Below are 21,041 nucleotides of genomic sequence, written 5' to 3'. Positions count from 1 at the left end.
CACACAATGGGGGCCGCTTCCCCGTAGCTCGCACCCCACCCGGAAGGCCCGGGTTCGACTTCTTGGGGCCCTTTCGCTCCTCCCCTGCAGTCCTCCGGGGCGCCCTTCCTCGCTCGCGCTTCCCTCCTCCTTCGCTGGGGAGCAGGAAAACCCGGAGCGAACCGGCCCTGCTCGGCAGCGCATGCTCAGTAGCCAGCAGGTTCAGTTCGCTAGTAGGAAGCTCGAGCGCTACACCGGCGTCGGCGGCGGCCGCGGCGGCACCTCCGGGCAGCCAGATCCTCCAACGACGACCTCGGGCCTTTCCCCTCCCCCGCTACCCCCCGGCCCCGCTCCGCCTCGGGCCGCTCGCGTTTCGGGGTCGCCGCTGCGCGGAGCGGGCTCCGCGGCCGGAGCGTCCCTCCGCACGCCCTCCCCCAGCCGCCGGCTCCGCCGCGGGGCCAGGCCGGGCCCGGGAGCGTAGCCCCGGCGGGCGGCGGCCGCGGCGGAGGGCAGCCGGGGGCGGCGCCGGCGGGCCGGGAAGGGGTGGGGGGGGGGGCCCGGCCCCGGGGCGGTGGTGCGGGATGCCGCCGCCGCCGCCTCCGGGCTGCGTTCGCTCTCCGCGGCTGGTGCCCGTGTCGGGTGGGTGGCCGGGCGCGAGCCTCGCCCCTCAGCCCCCTCTCCAGGGCTAGCCCGGCCGCGCGGCGCCCCGAGGGGGCCGGGCCGTCCGGTGGGGCCGCGGCCCTGTTCGGTGCTGCGAGCTCGCCCTCTCGCGGCTCCCCGGCCCGGCCGCCGCCGCCGCCCCTCTCCCCGCCCAGAGGCGCCCCGGGGGCACCATGCAGGCGCAGCAGCTGCCGTACGAGTTTTTCAGCGAGGAGAACGCACCCAAGTGGCGGGGGCTGCTGGTGCCGGCTCTGAAAAAGGTGAGGAGCGCGCGGGACCCCCGCTTCCCGGCTTGCAGCCCCCGCTAGGGCGCGGGGCCGGGGCGGTGGAAGGGCCGGGGAGGCGGGGCGCGCGCAAGGCCGTCTTTCTTCCCGGTCTCGCCGCCTCCCAGAAAGGACCGCGCACGCTGAGAGGTTCCCCCACACTCGCTGGCTCCGTGTTGACATTCACCCGGTGTGTGGGAAGGCCGCGGCAAGCCAGGCAGAGTTTGTCCGAATAAAACAGCCTCCCGAGAGGTTAATGTCCTGTCTCCTATTCCGAGACGAGAGTTGGAGGAGGCTCAGTTTTCAGTGGAGGTCACAGCAGGCCACTTTTCCGCCTTCTCGGTCTTACCCTGGAGCTGCTGTCAGCCTCCGGTTTTAGGTGTCCAGTATGCTGGTTTTAGTGGGCTCAAGAATGCTCTAGCCATAATGCTTGCTCTAAGTAATTGCAGAGCTCGCTTGCCAGCGGGAACACGGCCTGCTTTGCTCGCCCTCTGTAATCGCTCTTCATTCCCCTGAATTCCCCCACTCCTCCGACTAACAGGGGCGGATGCACATGCCACTTTTGTTGTTGTTTAGAGTCTTGGTACTATCTTTCGGGCTGTTGATTGAAATTTTTAACCTTTCTCTGTGTCTTCAGCTTTGCCACCTTGTTATCTGAAGTTGTATGCTCCATGATCTTTGCTTTTAAATGTTTTAGTAGTATTAGGAAATGTTGCTACATTTTAAAAGCTTCGAAAGCAACATTGTGAGTTAGTAAATACATTACAACACTAGAAACTGTGTTTGAAGATAAAAACAATCCGTATTTTTTGTTTCCCTTTTACCTTTTCTGTGGAGATTGCTTTAGTCTCCGAGTGTTTCTCAAGTCCAATTTGTTGTTGCTCAAAGAACGTTTTATGTTATTAAAATATATTTTAGCTCCTACTGAGAGTTGAGATTATGATGTACCTTTTGTTCTGAACATGTATACTTTGAAAAAAACTGTGTCTTAAAAGGTGCCTGATGTTTCCCAAAGGCCAGCAACTTTTACTTTCCCTTTTGCCCTCCTCCCCCTCCTTGGAGACTTACAGTGGAAACTGTTTAGTGTGTTAGCAGAATTTGCTCATTTTTTTCAGGTGTAAGTTACTGACTTTTTCCCTTAAGTGACATCAAACGTCTCCGTGATACTGTTTTCTAAGAAAACCAAAGAGATGCCATCTTCCTTACATACCTTACTCATTAGAAACTCCCATCAGGGCTCTCTTTTTACTTTTGCTTTACCTGCAAGCTTGGCGTCTTAGCTTATAATAGGGGAGTAGGAGGTCTCAGTCGTGTCCGAAGCCTGGTCCTGGCAGAGGTGGGAGTGGAGTGGGGAGGAGACCAAAAAATTGTTGCGAACATACAGAAGAACTCAAAACACCATCAGTTTGGGGCTGTTTTGCTTAAGAGCAAACAACTCCTGTTCCAGGGAACCATCAAGATCCTCTGTCAGTTGTGAGGGTACTGTGAAGTAGTGGAAAGGGCATTCCAAGAGTTGGCCGACCAGGTCTGACTCTGCCACCCTGGTGCCCCTTGCTGAAATCTGTCTACAGAAGCATTTTGTTTGGCCGGCACCCTGTTGTTTTGCTTTTAATGTAATTAGTTGCCACTATTTAAAAGTGGGAGATGTTAAAATCCGAATTTTCAGCTTTTCTTGAAGAATAGGAGGGCCTTTCCCCACTGGGCAAGACAGTAAACTGCTGGAGCTGAGTAAATGGCTTCCTTCTTTAGACTGGACGTGCATCTCCCATTTGCCAAGGTCCCCTCAGTCCTCTTTGCTTATTTGCAAAAACAGCCTTAACCATATGCAGAGATCCCCTTGCAGGACACAAGTGATGGGAGGAGGTGGAAGCGTACACAATCTAGCCGATAGGTTCTTTTAATTCTTATTTAAGATAGCCACTGGTGATGATTCTGCGCCACCTAAGATGAGGTTGAGAATACAATTTCATATCTGGATGTACTCTTGGGAGCTCAGAACCTGCATTTGCACCTGCCTGCTCTCCTTATCTTGAACTCTTCCTTTAGACCTAATGCACTATTGCAGATGTGCCCAACTTGAGCTCTTTTACCTGAGGCTCTGTTGTCATGTTCTTCTCTTCCCCTGGACTGCCCTTTGCCTGGCCTAACACTACTCCTCCTTCTGGACTCACTTGACCTCAGGTGTTTTCTCAAATCCTCAGGGCTGTGTTGGATAGTCTTCATTTTCTTTTAGCACTGAAGCCTAGCACTTAATAATGAATTGTAAGTTCCTATTCACTTGTCTGCCCCATCCCACAACTAGATTAGATGGTCCTTGAAAACAGGAATGATATTTTACCCTCATTTTATCCTTCATGCATACAGTGCCTGACACCTAGTAGGAACTTCCGTTGCTTGAATGAATGGGTGGCGGAATACCCAAACTGCATCATCTGTCTCCTCCTTCACTGACCATTAAAAAAAATTCCTCTTGACGGCTTTATTGTTGTTTATTTGGTTAAAAACTTTGGAGTCGTCTTGGACTTCTCTCTCTTACATTACTGCCCAAACCCAGCATGGCCTGTAGGTTTATCCCCTTTGACACGTTCTTCTAATCTGTTCCCTCCTACTCTTGAGTCCGCTTTCCTTTTTTTTTTTTTTTTAACGTTTGTTTATTTTTGAGACAGAGAGACAGAGCGTGAACGGGGGAGGGGCAGAGAGAGAGGGAGACACAGAATTGTAAGCAGGCTCCAGGCTCTGAGCCATCAGCCCAGAGCCCAACGCAGGGCTCGAACTCACGGACCGTGAGATCGTGACCTGAGCTGAAGTCGGACGCTTAACCGACTGAGCCACCCAGGCGCCCCTTGAGTCCTCTTTCCTAGACTACTGTGATAGCACCTTAACTAGTTTACTGCGCCTCACCTTTCCCGTATCTGTTTTTCAAATTTCAGAAGTTCTAGTACACGTCGGAATACGTTGCACTCTTGCTCAGAGCTAACGATATCTTTTGAGGGCACAGGATGCGGTGCACGGTCATTAGCAGAGAATTGATGGTGATCAGTGGTCTGGCTTCATCCTGCTTTCCTGGCTGGATTGCCCACCATGGTCTTTCATATTCTTTATGCTTCAGCCAGACTGGACTACTACTTTTCCTGAATATGCCCAGAGTGTCTCACTACCTCTCTAAGTCTAAGTCCTATCTTGTCTATTGCACAAATATATCATGCTTACTACAGACCAAGCATTGCCCTCGGCACTAAGAATAAAAAGGTATGACATCATCCAGAAACGACTAAGTCAGAGCACAGTGGGAAGTGGCAGAGGATGAGTTTGGATAGGAAACTGGTTTCGAGAGAAGTTTTTTAAATGTTAAGCTAAGGAGTTTGAATTTTATCTTGAGGGGATGAAAGTCATTGAGGAATGGGGGAGTAACATCAGATTGGAATTTTAGAAAATTCACTTTGGCCAGAGAATAGAAAATGGATTGGAGAAGAATGAGACCTGAGGTAAGGAGAAAAGTTAGAAGGCTAGTTTAATAGTCCAGTCAAGAGATACTGTGCATTTGAATTAAAGATGCATTTGAACCCGGTTGGAAACTTAGGGATGGATTTTGAGAGATGTTTAAAGGTAGAATTGACAGGACCCAGTCACTCCCTCAGTGAGTAGGGCAAGTGGTAAGAGAGCAGGAAGAGTCCCTAAGTTCTGGTTTGTGTGCTTTTTGTCAGAACAGAGAATGGAGGAGAAGAAGCCGTTGTGATGGAGAGAGTGGCATAAAGAGATGAGTTTTAGACACGTTGATTTAAAAGTCCTTTCGGCTTATCCAGGTGGACTTGTCAAGCTGGCAGTTGTCATTGGTATCTGCCACCGCAAATTTGGAACTTCCAGGGGTGGAGGTAAAGCCTTAAGAATAAATGAAGCCTCGGAGGCGCCTGGGTGGCTCAGTCGGTTGAGCGTCTGACTTCAGCTCAGGTCATGATCACGTGGTTTGTGAGTTCAAGACCCACATCAGGCTCTGTGCTGATAGCTCAGAGCCTGGAACCTGCTTCAGATTTTGTGTCTCCCTCTCTCTGCCCCTCCGCTGCTCGTGCTCTCTCTCTCTCTCTCTCAAAGAATGAATAAACGTCTCTCTCTCTCAAAGAATGAATAAATGTCTCTCTCTCTCAAAGAATAAACGTTAAAAAAAAAAAGAATAGATGAAGTCTTTAGCCATACAAAGACTTATACAAGGATTCTGTTCATGACAGTTCTCTTCAGCAAAAAAAGAGGAAACAATCCAAATGTCCATTAACAGGTGAAAGAATAAACAAATTGTGAAATAGCCATACATTGGAATACTACTGGGTAATAAAAAGGAATGAATTATTGATACACATGACAATATGATTGAATCTCAAAAATAGTTCAGCTGAATGAAAGAAACCAGGTCAAAAAAAGAGTATATACTGTATAATTCTATTATATAAAATTCTAGAAATTGCAAACTTATCTACAACGACAAGGAGCAAGTGAGTGGTGGTTTTAGGGGGAGGCTTTTATGTTCATTTGTTGATTGTGCTGATAATTTCACGGATATATACATACATTAAAATTTAGCAGATTTACAACTCAGATATGTGCAATTTGTTGAATGTCAGTTGTACATCAGTGAAGGTGTTAAAAGTAGATAAAGCCACCTACTGAAAATTAGAGGTAAGACTGAAGTAGGGCTGTCATTAGACCTGGTTGGGGAGGGAGAGGAGTGGGCAATAGTGTGTAGGAGAAGAGCAGGGGAAGGAGTGATTCAAGGGGATGAAGAAGGAAGAAGTTGGAGGGGCGCCTGGGGGGCTCAGTCGGTTAAGTGTCAGACTTTTGGCTTCGGCTCAGGTCATGATCTCACAGTTCATGGGATTGAACCCCATATCACGCTCTGTGCTGACAATGTGAAGCCTGCTTGTCCCCTTCTCTCTGCCCATCCCCTGCTCACTCTCTATCCCTCTCTCTCTCTCTCTCTCAAAATAAACACTTTAAAACAAAACAAAAAAACCCCTATGCTTAAAAAAATCAAAGAAAGAAGGAGTTGGAGTAGAGACTCCTCAGTCCTGGGCCTTGTGGTTTTGTTTTTCTCTTCTGGACCTGAGGCTTCTGCCAAAATTATTTCTCTGTTGGATCTTTGGTCAGGCCAAGAGACATCAGATCTTGATCCCCCTCTTCGTATTTATTGTACGTCTTGTACCTGGCATTATTCATTCCAGGTGTCGGTTGAGATAGGAAGTATAACCCAGAGCCTGGAACAAACTGGGTCCCAGTGATCAATACAGGGTCTACTCAGTGAATGTAGATACAGCAAGCTGAAGAAAGGAGGTCCAGACTTCTAAATTAAATGTTTCACGGGGCTCCTGGCTGGCTCAGTGAGTATTATGCTACCTTGATCTCAGGGTTGTGAGTTCAAGCCCCATGTAGGTTGTAGAGATTACTTAAAAACAAAACCTTAAATCTAAAATCTTAAATTAATTAATTAAATGTTTCACTATAAAGCTGCTTAGAGTGAAGGTCTTCCAGAAGCCATCCACACAGTTTTCCACTTATCCGGGAAATACTTCTTTTCTAAATGCACAAAATCGTGTTGGTATGTTTTGTTGGCGTTTATACTGATTAACTGATACCTGCAACTTTGTATATATCATTATTTAATGCTGAAACTCTGCTCTGAACTTTATAACTAGGGCATAGGAAGTAAACTATTAGAATTTGAAGGGGAAATATAAAAAGAAGGAAGGAGTCTGGTAAAAAGTATGAGACCCTAGTGTCTGAGAAGCCGAGAAAGTAAGGAGCTGCAAGAAGAGTCGTTAAGTGCGTCAGACTACGGATAAGTGAGGTAAGGTGCTTGAAAATGTTAGATTTGACAGCTAAGGGGTCACTTCCGTCTGAGCGTTCAGTGTGGATAGATGACGGAAGAACATGGAAAGACAATAGCAAGGTAGCAAGGACAGATGACTTCTGCCCCCCGCCCCGCCACTCTCCAGATTACTATGGTTTTTTTCTTCAGAAGCTTGGAAATGAAAAGAGTTACTGCTGTGGCAAGAAGGGGATTCAAGCTTGGGGAGGTTTTTTATTTGAAGGTGATGGAAACTTGTATATGTTAGGAGTCTCTGGGGCAGGAGCTGGTAGAGAGTGCTGGTGAAGATACTGAACAATGAGGAGATGAGTAGCCCAGGAACACAAGCAATGGGATTTGTCTTGAACTGTTTGCCAGGTACTATTTTAAGTACTCACATGTGTTTTCTAATTCTCATTGGATTACTCTTATTGCCTCCATTTTACAAGAGAGAAAACTGAGGTTTAGAAAGAATAATTTGGTTAGAGAATCTGCAGTTTTAAATACTATGCTATGCTACCTCTAGCAGGGCATCTTTGATGGCATCTTTTTTCCTGAGATGGGAGGGAAAGAGACAAATAAGGGTTTGTAGGTTGGGCAGCAGGGAGTTCACGTTAGGTATCCTCTATTTTCTTAACGAAATGAATAGCAAGATTCTTTACATAGAGCGAGGAAAGAGAAATGAGTAAGGAGTTTAAGAAGCATGGTGAAGTTTTGAAATTGCTGTTTTGGAGCGTGGAGAAGGAGCCAACCAGTGAATCAGAAAGAACTTGCTGAGCAGTGCAGAGTGTGAAGACCATAAATTTGGAGGCACATTCATTGGTCTGGTGGTTGTGAGATTTCCTCCAGCAGCACTCATCGGTTCAGGTGAATGGACACAGAAGGAGAGTTGATTGCAGGTGGCTGCAGTAGAGACTAAGAGGATAGCAGTATTTCAGGTGATAGAAAGTAAAGCTGTAAGATGGGTTATGGGGGGATAGATGAAGGCTCCATGGATTAGAAATCTTTGATGAGTTGGAGGAGGAGGGTAGCGAGAGCAGACAGGGGATTATGATTGGAGATCATCATAATAATTTAGGGTTTTAAGATTCCAGAAATGAAAGAAATAAGACAATTGGGAGCTCTGGAGTTAGTGTATTGAATGATGGATTGGTGTATTACATATATGGGTGATGACGAAGTCCACAAGGATTATGGCACATGTCATAGTGGAAAGGAAGACTGTAATCCAGCCATGGCAGTGAGATCCAGAAATCACAGCAGTGAGGATGCTTCAACCAAATAATAAAAGTGGCAACTACTCCCTGTTCCCCGTAATGTATTTTGTATCACAGCTTTGGGTAGAATAGGAAAAAACGTTGCACTTCATTTTAGAGTGTTTTTGTCTTGTGATTAAGTTTTTTTTTTTTTTTTTACCCAATGTTTTATTATGGGAAGTTTCAAATATGCAAAAAAATTGAAAGAATTATTCATTAAAACACCTGTGTACCCATCACCTAGATTCTGTAATTTACATTTACTATGTTTGTTTTATCTCATGCCTATCCATCCCTGCCTCCCTCCATCCACCAATCCATCTTATGTTTTGATGCATTTCAAAGTAAGTGGCAGACATCAGTACATTTTACCTCCAAACATTGCAACATGCATGTCATTAACTAGAGTTCAGTATTTGTTTACAGTTCTTTTTGGTTTTTAGGTAAAATTTATGTGCAGTGGAATACACAAATGTTAATTGTACCATTTAATGAGTTTTGACAAACAAATACAACTCAAACCTCTATCAAGATAACGAACATCACTATCACTCCTGAAATTTACCTCCTGTGCCTTCTCAGTCAATCCCTGTAACCATTGTTCTGATCTTTTATCATCCTACCATAGATTATTAATCTTACCTATTCTAGAACATCATATGAATAGAGTCATATAGTATATAATTTTTGTAAGGCTTTGAGGTTGTGTTTCTTAGGAATTCAGTTCTTTTTTCCATCATAGGACTATGTCAGAGTTTGTTTGTCAAGTGGCTGGATACCTAGGAGGTTTCCAGTTTAGGGCTATTATACATAAAGCTTCCATGAATGTTCTTATTATACAAGTCTTTTTGTAGGCCTATGTTTTCATTTCTCTTGTGTAAATATTAAGAGAAATGGCTCATAGAGTGTTTAGTCTCACAAGAAACTGCCAGACCTTTTCTCAAATTGGTTGTACCTTTAATATTCCCGCAACAATGTATGAGAGTTCCAGTTGTGCCACATCTTTGCCAGTATTTGTTGTTATTAGTCTTTAATTTTAGTCACTGTGGTGGGTGTGTAGTGGTATCTCACTGTGGTTTCAATTTGCATTATCCCGGTGACTAGTGATATTGAACACTTTCTCGTGTTCTTATTGGCCATTTTGTATCTTTCTTCAGGCAGTGTCTGCATAAATCTGTTGCCCATTTTAAATTTTGCGTTCTTTTTGGTATTGCATTGTAAGAGTTGTTTATATATCATGGGTAACTGCTCTTTATCAGAAAAATGTTTCATGAATATTTTCTTCCAGCCTGTGGCTTGTCTATTCATTCTCCTAATGGTGTTTTTTGATGAACAGACTTTTTAATATTGATGGAGTCAAATTTATTAGTTTTTTTTTTTTTAAGGTTATTGCTCTCTGTATTTAAGAACCTCTTGCCTGCCACCAAGCCGTGAAGATACTCTCCTAATGCTGTGTTCTAAAAACTTTATAGAAAAGTTTTTACATAATCTGTGGTCCATTTCAGATTAATTATTGTGTATAATGTAAAGTGGGAATTGAGATTCATTTTTTATGCTGATATCTAGTTATTTCAGAAGTATATGTTGAAATATAGGTGTCTGGGTGGCTCAGATGGTTGAGTGTCCAATTTTGGCTCAGGTCATGATCTTGTGATTCATGAATTCAATACCTGCGTCAGGCTCTGTTTTGACAGCTTGGAGCCTGGAGCCTGCCTCAGATTCTGTGTCTCCCACTTTCTCTCTGCTCTTCCCCACTCGTGCTTTGTCTCTCCCTCAAAAGTAAACATAAAAAAAATTATATGTTGAGATTTCTCTTTCCCTGTTGACTGTGATGTTTTTATGAAAATTAAATAAGTATTATATATATTTATGTAAATATATATACAAACATCTCCATTCTATCCCACTGATCTGTTTATCTTTACACCAGTACCACACTATTGGTTACTGTAGATTTATACTGAGTCTTGAAGTTAGGTAGTATAAGTCCTCCAATTTTTGTTTTTCTTTTAAAATCTTGTTTTAGCGTTTCTAGATTTGGATTTCACTATAAATTTTGTTTTTTGTTTTTTTTTTTAATTTTTTTTTTCCCAACGTTTATTTATTTTTAGGACAGAGAGAGACAGAGCATGAACGGGGGAGGGGCAGAGAGAGAGGGAGACACAGAATCGGAAACAGGCTCCAGGCTCTGAGCCATCAGCCCAGGGTCTGACGCGGGGCTCGAACTCCCGGACCGCGAGATCGTGACCTGGCTGAAGTCGGACGCTTAACCGACTGCGCCACTCAGGCGCCCCTCACTATAAATTTTGAACCAGCTGTCAATTTCTACCAAAAAAATCTTGCTGAGATTTTGATTGTGATTGCATTGAATCTATAGATCACTAGGGAGAATTTGTATCTTAACAATATTAAATCTTTGGGCCCGTGAACATGGTGTATCTCTCCATTTATTTAGACTTATTAATTTCTGTCAGCAACACTTTGTAGTTTTCAGTGTAAAAGCCTTACATGTCTTTGGTTGAGTTTAACCCTAAATACTTTGTTTTTAATTTTATTGTAAATTGTTTTAGAATTTTATTTTCTAATTGTCACAAATATGCAAACATAAAGCTGCTCTTTATATATTGGACTTGTATCCTTTGATTTTGCTGGTAGTTGCAGATTCCACAGAATTTTCTACATTATTATGTCATGTGCTACTACAGATAGTCCGATATTTATTTTTCTTGCCTTATTTTACTGACTAGGTCCTCCATTAACTGTTAAATGAAAGTAGTGAGAGTGGTCATCTGTTTCTATGGCTGAGTTTTACAGCAGAGGAAATGGGTCCTTAGGCAGACTCCTCAAGATCTTATAACTAATAAGGAATAGAATCAGGATTTGAACCTGAATCTGTCTGGCTTCAAAGACTACTCTTTGTACTGTCCTGTATTGCTTCCTTTGAGTAGGCAGTATAATATAGTACAGTAGTGTTTTCATTGTCTTGCACCTTAGATTTTAGGGAAGAAGTACCTTAGGATAGAGGAGGTTGAATGAAGCTTCGAAACCTTTTGCTTTAAGCTGAGAAGCTCGGCCCTTTTACATATTAGGGCTCTGCATAGGATTACATTTGAAAAAATGGTTCTGCTGCATAAAAAAGTAAGACTTTTAAAGGCACTAGTTAATGGAAAACCAGTATAGACCATAGAGGAATGGGCTGAGAAATGTCTTGGTGGCATTAGGTAGCTTGGAGACTGTCCTGTGTGCTTCTGTTCGGGAGTGACAGGAGTGATGTTTTAAGTAGCAGTGGGAGTTAACCAGGTGAGGATGAGGAGGAAGTGTGTTCAAAGATTTATGGTGGCTTGGAGTCCATGAGGAGCTGAGCATTTTAGAAATTCTGAGTAGCTGGGAGTCTGAAGCGTGGGGCCAGATCTTGTGAGCAGTGGGGAAGGCCAGTTAGGGTGGGATAATGGTGGTTTTGACTAGAGCAATAGCTGTGGGCATACAGAAAAGTGGATAGATTTTTAGATGTAAAAGTAGATTGATGATTGAATGACAGAGTAGTAAGAGAGGAGTAAAAACTGATTCCTATGTTTCTGGCTTAAGGGTCTAAGTGGTAGTGGGATGAAAGAGGAAATACTGGGGGAGGAGCACGTTAGGAGGAGAACTAAGAAGCCTCCAGTTCTCTGGGAATGAGAGGATGTGAGAGAATTATGATGGGAGGGATTTACACTTTGGGGGAGGGGAGGAGCCAAGTATGGCAAGCATGGAAAGTGTCTTTGTTGGACTGCTCTCAGGAATGAAGGCTCTGACAATGTCTTTCAAAGTACATTTCAAATACCATTTTCTCCACAAAGGCTTTCTACTGCAACCCCATCCCCTAAGTAGAATGTATCTCTTAATTTACTTAGTGCTTTATATGTCAGTTTTAGTACTTAATGATAGTCTGTCCTTCAAAGTTTTATCTGTGGCTTCTCTTTCTCTATACTGGGAGTTCCTTGAAGGTAAAAATAGGGTCCTACTCACCTTTATATTCCCTATAATGCTTAGCATATTTCTCACATATAGCAAGCAGGTGCTCAGGACCTTTTGTTGAATTGCATGTGGTTCTGAGCCCGTCCCCTCAAGAATATACTACTAATGAGCTTGTTGGGTGTTAGCTGAGATCTTCAACTTCAAAAGGCATTGGAATTGCCATGTTCAGTGTATTCCATTTTAGCACATAGGTAAGCAAATACTATATTTTAGAAATAACTCATTTTAAATGGCTAGATTTTTTTTTTTAGGTTTATTTTTGAGAGTGAGGGTGAGAGAGAGAGCACGTGTGCACGAGCAGGGGAGGGGCAGAGAGAGAAGAGACAGAGAAGCCTAAGAAGGCTCCACACGCTGACAACACAGAGCCCCTTGTGGGGCCCAAACTCACAAACCATGAGATCATGACCTGAACAAAATCAAGAGTCAGGCACTCAACCTACTGAGCCACCCAGGCACCCCTTAAATGGCTAGTTTTTTAAAAAGTGTGCAATGCAAGGGAGAAGCAGATGCCAAGGTGGGGTTGGGTATACAAGAAATGTATTAGCAGTGCTTGTGAGAGAAAATGGGGAAGGAGTCAAGGAGAGTCTTGAGACTGTAAGGCAAGTCTGACTCCCAAGTGAAGGAGAGAGGTAAGGGAGGAAGGAACTTGGGGTGAAAGTGTCTTACACTGCAGTGCAGTTCTAAGGAAAGTTCACCCAGGCCTCAGGAAGTTCTTGAGTGAAAGTTGGGGTCACAGGAATTCCTCATCCCCCAGGAAGAGGCCTGGCTTAGTATGCGTGCCGTGCTCGGTCCTTGACGGGGGGCAGCCTGGGAGAAGCAGAGCCTCTGCACAAACACAGTGATGGATTTCATAGTGCGGCAGCTGGAGTCTGAGGTCTGAGAGACTCATTCTCAGAGCCAGCCAGGGTCACCTCTGAGGCTATCGATGGCCTGATTCAGGATAATACGGTTACAGACTTCCTCCACTGAAAGTGGATAATTTGTTCCTCCCAAATCCCTTATGCTTTCAAAAAAGATATCTTAGGTTGAGTTCTGAAAGTCACAAGTTCATTATTGCTGATACTGACAGTGCACAGTTTGCTTTAGTAGTTACCAAATAAAGTTTGCCTTTCATATTCAAGTTTATTTCATAATTAACCCTTTGATGTACAAAACCCACAAACAAAGCAGTAAAGGCAAAAGAAAACAATGCAAATGATACCCATGTTATTACTACGTGAGCTAGTGAACTCGGAGCACTTCGGCACTACCTTGAGTAGTCCAGCTCTCTGGCCATGAAGGTGACTACTTGTTGATTTTCCTTTCCAGGCTGGGCTATCTTGGAGGCCGACAAACACAAATCAGTAAAGAAATTCCTCATGAAGTCTGGTAACTTAATTTCTGGTACCATAAATTCTGGGAACTTCCCATTGGAGTTGGGGATAGGAGTATACATAGGTGAAAAGTAATTTGAAGTTTTGGTTTTATGGACTCTAAATTACTTAGATATTATTTTTAAAATAGATACTTTAAAAGTGTAATGGGCACCTGGGTGGCTCAGTCGGTTAAACGTCTGACTCTTGATTTCAGCTCAGGTCGTGATCTCACAGTTTGTGAGATCGAGCCCTGCTTTGTGCTTTGCGCGCGGAGCCCGCTTGGGATTCTTTCTCTCCCCCTCTCTCTGCCCCTACTCTGCATGCTTGCTCTCTCTGAAAACAAACAAACTAAAAAAAAGTGTAACAGGAGTATGATTTCAAAAAAGTTTCTTTAATCTTGCTTTCATGCTGATTTTGACTGGTTTGGTTTTATTTGCTAAATTTATTGAGCTCTTATTGTATGGTAAGCATTATGGATATGCAAGTAAAAATAAAACAATTGTTTTTATGAAACTTGTATCTGGTGATAAAAAAAAAAGTCTATAGTCTGCCCATATATGTTAAAGTATCCCGTTTTCAAATGGGATTAATCTTAGTATATAGAAAGAAGTTTGTTTCGGGGTTCAGAATAAATCATTAACAAATAGGTCTTGAGATTAAAAGAAAAGTTAAATTTTTCATTAACCAGAGACTTTTTGTAATAAGCTAATAATTCCAGTTATTTTATAATGCCTGAAATGAACTTTTCTATATAGACAAGACTAATTTTCTATAATCTAAGCCACTTGCAAGTAAATTGGTTTCTATATATGGCCAAATAATTTATAATGGAATGCACTTGGGGCACCTGGGTGACTCAGTTGGTTAAGCATCTGACTTCAGGTCATGATTTTGCAGTTTGTGGGTTTGAGCCCCATGTCTGGCCCTGTGCTGACCGCTCAGAGCCTGGAGCCTGCTTTGGATTCTGTGTCTCCCTCTCTCTCTGACCTCCCCTGCTCATGCTCTCTCAAAAATGAAAAAATGTTAAAAAAAAAAATTATAATGGAATGTACTTACTAGTAATTACACTTACACCCATTTTGTTTAAGGATTTCAGTAGGATTCTGATTTCTGTACATATATTTAATAACTTTTTTCTCTTAATTTTATATATAACATAAAATTAGTCATTTTAACTGTTTTTAAGTGTATAATCCAGTGCCAATAAATATATTCACAGTATTGTGCAACCATTACCACTATATTTCCAAAAATTTTTCATCACCTCAAACAGAAACTCTGTGCAAATTAAGCAATAATTCTCCACTTCCCCCTCTTTTACCCCCTGGTAACCTCTAATCTACTTTTTGTTTCTGTGAATTTGCCTATTCTAGATATTTCATGTAAGTGGAATCATACAACATTTGTCCTTTTGTGTCTGACTTATTTCACTTAGTATAATGTCTTCAAGGTTCATTTATATTGTAGCATGCGTCAGAATTTCATTTTTTTCTTAAGGCTGAATAATATTCCATTGTATGTGTATACCACAGCTTGTTTATCCACTCATCTGTTGATGGACACTTGGGTTGCTTCTGCCTTTTTGCTATTGTGAACAATGCTCCAGTGAACTTTAGTATACAGGTATCTGAGTCCATGTTCTCAGTTTTTTTGGGTACATACCTAGACATGGAATTGCTGGGTTGTTTGGCAATGCTACGTTTATCTTTTTGAGGAGCTGCCGTACTGTTTTCCATAGCAGCCATTGTATATTTCCACTAGTAATACACAAAGGTTCTAATTTCTCCACATCCTCACCGATATTCATTTTTTGTTAAAAATTGCCATCCTAACTTGTTGGGATGAGCACTGGGTGTTGTATGTAAGTGATAAGTCACTGGCTTTTACTCCTGAAACCAATACTACATTGTATGTTAACTAATTTGAATTTAAATAAATTTAAAATAACGATTGCCATCCTAGTTGGTGTGACATGACAAAAGCTCATTGTGCTTTTGGTTTGTATTTCCCTAGTGACTAATGATACTGAGCATTTTCTCATGCACTTGTTGGCCATTTCTATATCTTTATAGAAAATGCCTATTCAAGTCTATTGCCCACTTTTAAAATTAGGTTGTTTGTATTTTTGTTAAGTTTTTGTAAATAATTATATATGTTCTTGGTATTAGACTCATTCAAACCCAACCAAACATGTCTTAGTTTCTTGATAATGTCCTTTGCACAAAAATTAATTTTGATAAAGTTCAGTTTATCTCTTTTTTCTTTCCTTGTTCCTGTTTTAATGTCATATCTAAGAATCCTTTGCCAAATCCAATATCATGAAAATTTACCCCTAAGTTTTATTCTAGGGATTTTATGGTTTTAGCACTTATATTTAGGTCATTGATCTAAATTTTCTATGTGGTGTAAGTTAGGTGTCATTTACACTTAGCATAATGCCCCTGAGGTCCATCCATGTTGTAGCAGATGGCAAGATTTCACTCTTTTTTTTTAATGGCTGAATAGTATTCCATTGTATATATCATAATTTCTTTATCCATCCATATGTGGACACTTAGTTTGTTTCCATATCTTGGCTAATATAAATAAAGCTGCAGTGAACATGGTGGTACATACAACTTTTTGAGCTAGTGTTTTTGTTTTGTTTTCTTTGGATAAATACCCAGAAGTGGAATTGTTGGATCATTTGGTAGTTCTATTTTTAATTTTTGAGGAACTACCATACTGTTTTCCATAGTGGCCACACCAATGTACATTCTCACCAACAGTGCTTAAGAGTTCCCTTTTCTCCACATCCTTGCAAACATTTGTTTCTTATCTTTTTATTTTTTTGATTTTTAATTTTAATTTTTAAAGATTTTATTTTTAAGTAATCTCTACAATGTGGGGCTCAAACTTACAACTCTGAAATCAAGAGTCACATGGTCTACTGACTGAGCCAGCCAGGCGCCCCTCTTGTCTTTTTAATAGTAGCCATTCTGACAGGTGTGAAATGATACCACATTTTGATTTGAGTTGCACTTTCATGATAATTAATGTTGTTTGAGCATCTTTTCACATACCCAGTGGCTATTGGTATGTCTTCTTTGGAAAAGTGTCTATTTAGGTCTTCTGCCCTTAAAAATTTTTTTTTTGGTGCGGGAGGCTGTTGAGTTGTATGGGTTCTTTATATATTTTGGATATTAGGCCCTTACTAGATATATGATTTGCAAATATTTTCTTCCATTTAGATGGTTGCTTTTTCATTTTGCTGTGCAGAAGCTTTTTTAGTATGATGTTGTCCCACTTACTTTTGCTTTTGGTGTCAGATTCACAAAAACATTGCCAAGACCTATGTTAAGGAGCTTACCACCTATGCTTTCTTCCAGGAGTTTTATGGCTTCAGGTCTAATGTTCAAGTCTTTAATCCATTTTGAGTTAATTTTTGTGGTCAAGTTTCATTCTTTTGCATGTAGCTGTCCAGTTTTCCCAGTGCTCGTTATTGAGAAGACTTTCCCCATGGCACATTCTTGACTCCTTTGTTGTAAATTAATTGATCAAATATGCGTGGGTTTATTTCTGGGCTCTCTAGTCTCTTCCATTGATCTCCATGTTCATTTTTATGCCAATGCCATACTGTTTTAAATCTTTTCAGAGAACCAGCTCTTAGTTTCATTGATCTTCTTTGTTGTATTTTTAGTCTCTATTGCACTTATTTCTGCTCTAATCTTTGTTATTCCCTTCCTTCTACTAACTTTGAGCTTCATTTGTTCTTTTTTTCTAGTTCCTTGAGGCATAAAGTTAGGTTGTTTATTTGAGGCTTTTCTTCTTTCTTGAGGGAGGCATATTGCTATGAATGGCTGTCTCAAAACTGCTTTTGCTGCATACCACAAATTTTTGTTATAGTTTTATTTTCGATTGTGTCAAGGTATTTTTGAGTTTCTCTTTTGATTTCTTCTTTGACACATTGGTAGTTCAGTAGCATGGTGTTTGATTTCTACATATTTGTGAATTTTCCAGTTTTCTTGATGGAATTAATTTCCAGTTTCAGATCATTGTGGTTGGAAAAGATGCTTGATATGATGTCAGTCCTCTAATATTTATTATCACTTTTTTGTAACCTAACATGTGATCTATCCTGGAAAATGTTCCGTGTACAATTGAGAAGAATGTATATTCTGTTGCTTTTGGATGGAATGTTCTGTATGTATCTGTTAGGCCTATTGGTTTAATAGGTCATTCAAGGCTGATGTTCTCTTAAATACTTTCTGCCTGGATGATCTACCCATTGATGTAATTAGGGTATTAAAACCCCCTACTAGTGTTGTATTGCTTTCTGTTTCTTTCTTTAGATCTGTTAATTATTTGTCTTATGCATTTCTGCGCTCCTATGTTGAATGCATAAATATTTACAAATGTTACATCCTCTTGTTGGATTGACCCCTTTATCATTATGTAACATCCATTTTTGTCTTTTTTTAATAATTTTTTAAATGTTTATTTTTGAGAGAGAGACAGAGAGAGAGAGACAGAGCATGAGTGGGGGAGGGGCAGAGAGAGACAGACATAAAATCTGAAGCATGCTCCAGGCTCGAGCTGTCAGCACAGAACCTGATGTGGGGCTTGAACTCATGAACCACAAGATCATGTATGACCTGAGCCGAAGTCAGTCGCTTAACCAACTGAGCCACCCAGGTAACCCCCATTTTTGTCTCTTATTACAGATTTTCTTTTATGATAAATAAGTACGTGCAATATATATATGTATAATTTTTTTCTTGTTGACTTTAATTTTTTCTTTTTTTTTTTAATTTTGGTATACCCTCTTTTGCATCCTTGTTTTCCCCTCCCCCCTTTTCAATGTATTTTAGAGAGCATAGCATTTAAAACCACCCTCATTCTTTTCTGTGGCTGCATGCTATTGTTTGGTTGTACTATAATTTAACTAATGTATTGAGAAACAGGTCATTTCCTATCTTTTTGTATTGTAAACACTGTTGCAGCAAAACTTGTATGTATGTTATATCATCTGTATGTGAAATCTTCATGTCTCTTGCCCATTTCTGATTGGATTGTTTGCCCTCTTACTGTTGAGTTTTGAATGTTGGGTTGTTTTTTGTGTTTTTTTGTGGGTTTTTTTTTTTTTTGTATATTTTAGATACCAGCTCTTTGTTGGGAATGTGGTTTGTAAATGCTTTGTCCCACTCCTTAGCTTGTCTTTTCAATCCATTTAACAGGGGCTTTTCAGAGCTAAAATTTTTAATTTTGCCTATTATTGGATCCTGAAAATTTTCTCCTATATTTTTTCCTAAAAGTTTTTTTTTTGGTTTTACATTTTACATGTAAGTCTTTGATATATTTGAGTTATATCTGTGTAAGTTGTGAGATTTAAGTTGAAGTTCTTTTTTTTTTTTTTTTTCCTATGGATGTTCAGTTGCTTCAACACCATTTGATGGAAAGGCAATCTCTCCTTCATTGAATTTTTTTGTACTTTCTTCACAAATTATTTGGGCAAATTTTTGTGGGCCTATTTCTAGGTTCTCTATTCTGTTGCATGGTTCTCTCTCTGCCAATACTACACAATTTTTATTGTCATAGCTATATAATAAGTCTTAAAATTGGGTAGAATGGCTTTTCCCATTTTATTCTTTACCAAAATTATTTTAGCTATTCTAGTTCTTTTTCATATAAAGTTTAGAATAATCTTGTCAATATCTATAAAAAGTCTTGCTGGGATATTGGTAGGAGTTGTGTTAAACCTATGTATTAATTTAAGGGGGTGGGAGGATTGATTTTCTTACTGTGTTGAGTCTCCCATTCCATGAACATAGAATGTCTCTCCATTTATTTAGAGCTTTGATTTCTTTAATCAACAACAACAACATTGTGTTGTTTTCAGCATACACATCCTGTACTTGTTTTCTTAGATTTGCACTGAAGTATTTTGGTTGTAGGGGTTATTTTTAATTTAATTTACATTTAGTATGCATGTGTTCATTGCCACTATATCAAAATACAATTGATTTTTGTAGGTTTATCTTGTATCCTGTGTCCTTAGTGAACTCACTTATTTGTTCTAAGAGTTCCCTCTTTTTTGTTATTTTTGGGGTTTTGCAGGATTTCTTTTGTAGATTCTTTGGAATTTTCTACTAGATAATTATGTTATTGGCAGATAGGGACATTTATATTTTTTCCTTTTCAAATTTATATGTGTTTTATTTCCTTTTCTTATCTTATTGCACTAGAAAGAACTTCCAGCATTATCTTCATATGTTGACAGTGGATATTCTTGCCTCCTCACCACCCAATTTTGGGGGAAAAACATTCAGTCTTTCACTGTCAAGCGTATGTTAACTTTAGGTTTATTGTAGATGCTGTTTATCAAGTTGAGGTAGTTCCCTTCTGCTCCTGTTTTTCTGAGAGTTTTTTCTTTTTCCATGAATGGGTGTTGTGTTTTGTCAAATGCTTTGTCTACTTCAGTTGACATGATCATGTGGACTTTTTTCTTTAGCTTTTTAATGTGGTGGATTACATTGATTAGCTTTACCATATTGATGCAGACCTGCATCCCTGTAATAAACTCTGCTTGGTCATGGTGTGTAATAATTATTTTGTGTATATATTGCTGAATTCCACTTGCTGGTATTTTAAGAATCTATAATTCTGAAGCATATTGGTCTGTAGTTTTCCTTTTTGTTCTGTTTTTGTCTGGTTTTGGTATCAGGATAATACTAGCTTATAGAATGAATTTGAAAGTGTTTCCTTCAATTCTATTTTCCAAACAAGATTGTGGGGAATTGGTGTTAATTTTTTTTTAAGTTTGCTTTAAATTTCAACGAAACCATTTGGGTCTAGAGAGTTTTTAGGGTGTTTTGAAATTACAGATTCAATTTATTTAGTAGGTATAGGGCTATTCAAATTATTTCATAATGGTTAAGTTATGGGAGGCTTGTGTTGTTGTTTGAGAAATTGGTCCATTTCTTCTAAGTTGTCAACTTATGTCTGAAGAGTTATTCATAGTTTTCTCTTATTATCCTTTTATAGTTGCATGGTCTGTAGGGCTATCCATGCTTCAGTCCTGATTTGGTCCTAATATTGGTAATTTGTGTTGTCTTTTTCCTTTGCCAGTCTTGCTAGATGTTTGTCAATTTTTTATTTCTTAAAAGAATAGCAGTTTCACTGATTTTTCTCTATTTTCCCCCTGTTTTCAATTTCACTGGTTTCTGGTCTTCATTGTTTCTTTCCTTCTTGGTTTGCTTTTAGTTTGCTCTTTTCTGGGGTTCTTGAGGTAAGAACTTAGATGATTGATTTGAGACTTTCTCTTTTTTTATAATGTGCTGTTTTACCTATGCCCTACAAATTTTGATACGCTGTGTTTTTATTTTCTTTCATATATGTGTGTATGTACATATATGGTGTGTGTGTGTGTGTGTGTGTGTGTGTGTGTGTGTGTGTGTGTGTGTAAATTCCCTTGAGACTTACTCTTCGCCCCTTCGAGCCATAGGTTATTTAGATAAAAGTTTAGTTTCCAAGTGTTTGGAGATTTTTCTGATACCTTTCTATTATTAATTTCTAGTTTTATTTTATTGTGGTCAGAGAATATATTCTATATGATTTCGATACTTTTAAATTTGCTAAGTTTTGCTTTGTAGTCCTAGATATGTTCTTTTTTTAAATCTTACACACTTGAAAAGAATGTGTA

The 21,041-nt window shown here is 40.3% G+C and overlaps 1 protein-coding gene and 1 pseudogene across 4 annotated transcripts in view; both read left to right on the top strand.

Moving 5' to 3' along the window:
- The first annotated feature begins 663 nt into the window (after positions 1–663).
- Positions 664–21,041, top strand: part of SOS1 (SOS Ras/Rac guanine nucleotide exchange factor 1) — a 151,166-nt gene continuing 130,788 nt past the window's right edge. For all 3 annotated transcript variants that reach the window (XM_086700412.1, XM_086700411.1, XM_086700410.1), the window contains exon 1: positions 664–899. In XM_086700412.1, coding sequence (XP_086556538.1) covers positions 813–899 — 87 coding nt within the window. In that variant the 5' untranslated portion in view covers positions 664–812. The remainder of the gene's footprint in view (positions 900–21,041) is intronic.
- On the top strand, positions 5,889–20,087 carry LOC147582344 (cytochrome c oxidase subunit FA4 pseudogene; annotated as a pseudogene). The gene is made up of 2 exons (XR_015248809.1): positions 5,889–10,056; positions 10,307–20,087. The product of XR_015248809.1 is annotated as a cytochrome c oxidase subunit FA4 pseudogene (transcript).

The sequence above is a fragment of the Puma concolor genome, chromosome A3, assembly GCF_028749965.1.
Source record: "Puma concolor isolate L17-30 chromosome A3, mPumCon1.1.hap2, whole genome shotgun sequence".
NCBI lineage: Eukaryota > Metazoa > Chordata > Mammalia > Carnivora > Felidae > Puma > Puma concolor.
Note: the sequence above shows the minus strand (reverse complement) of the source record. Positions and strands in the feature narration are given on the sequence as shown.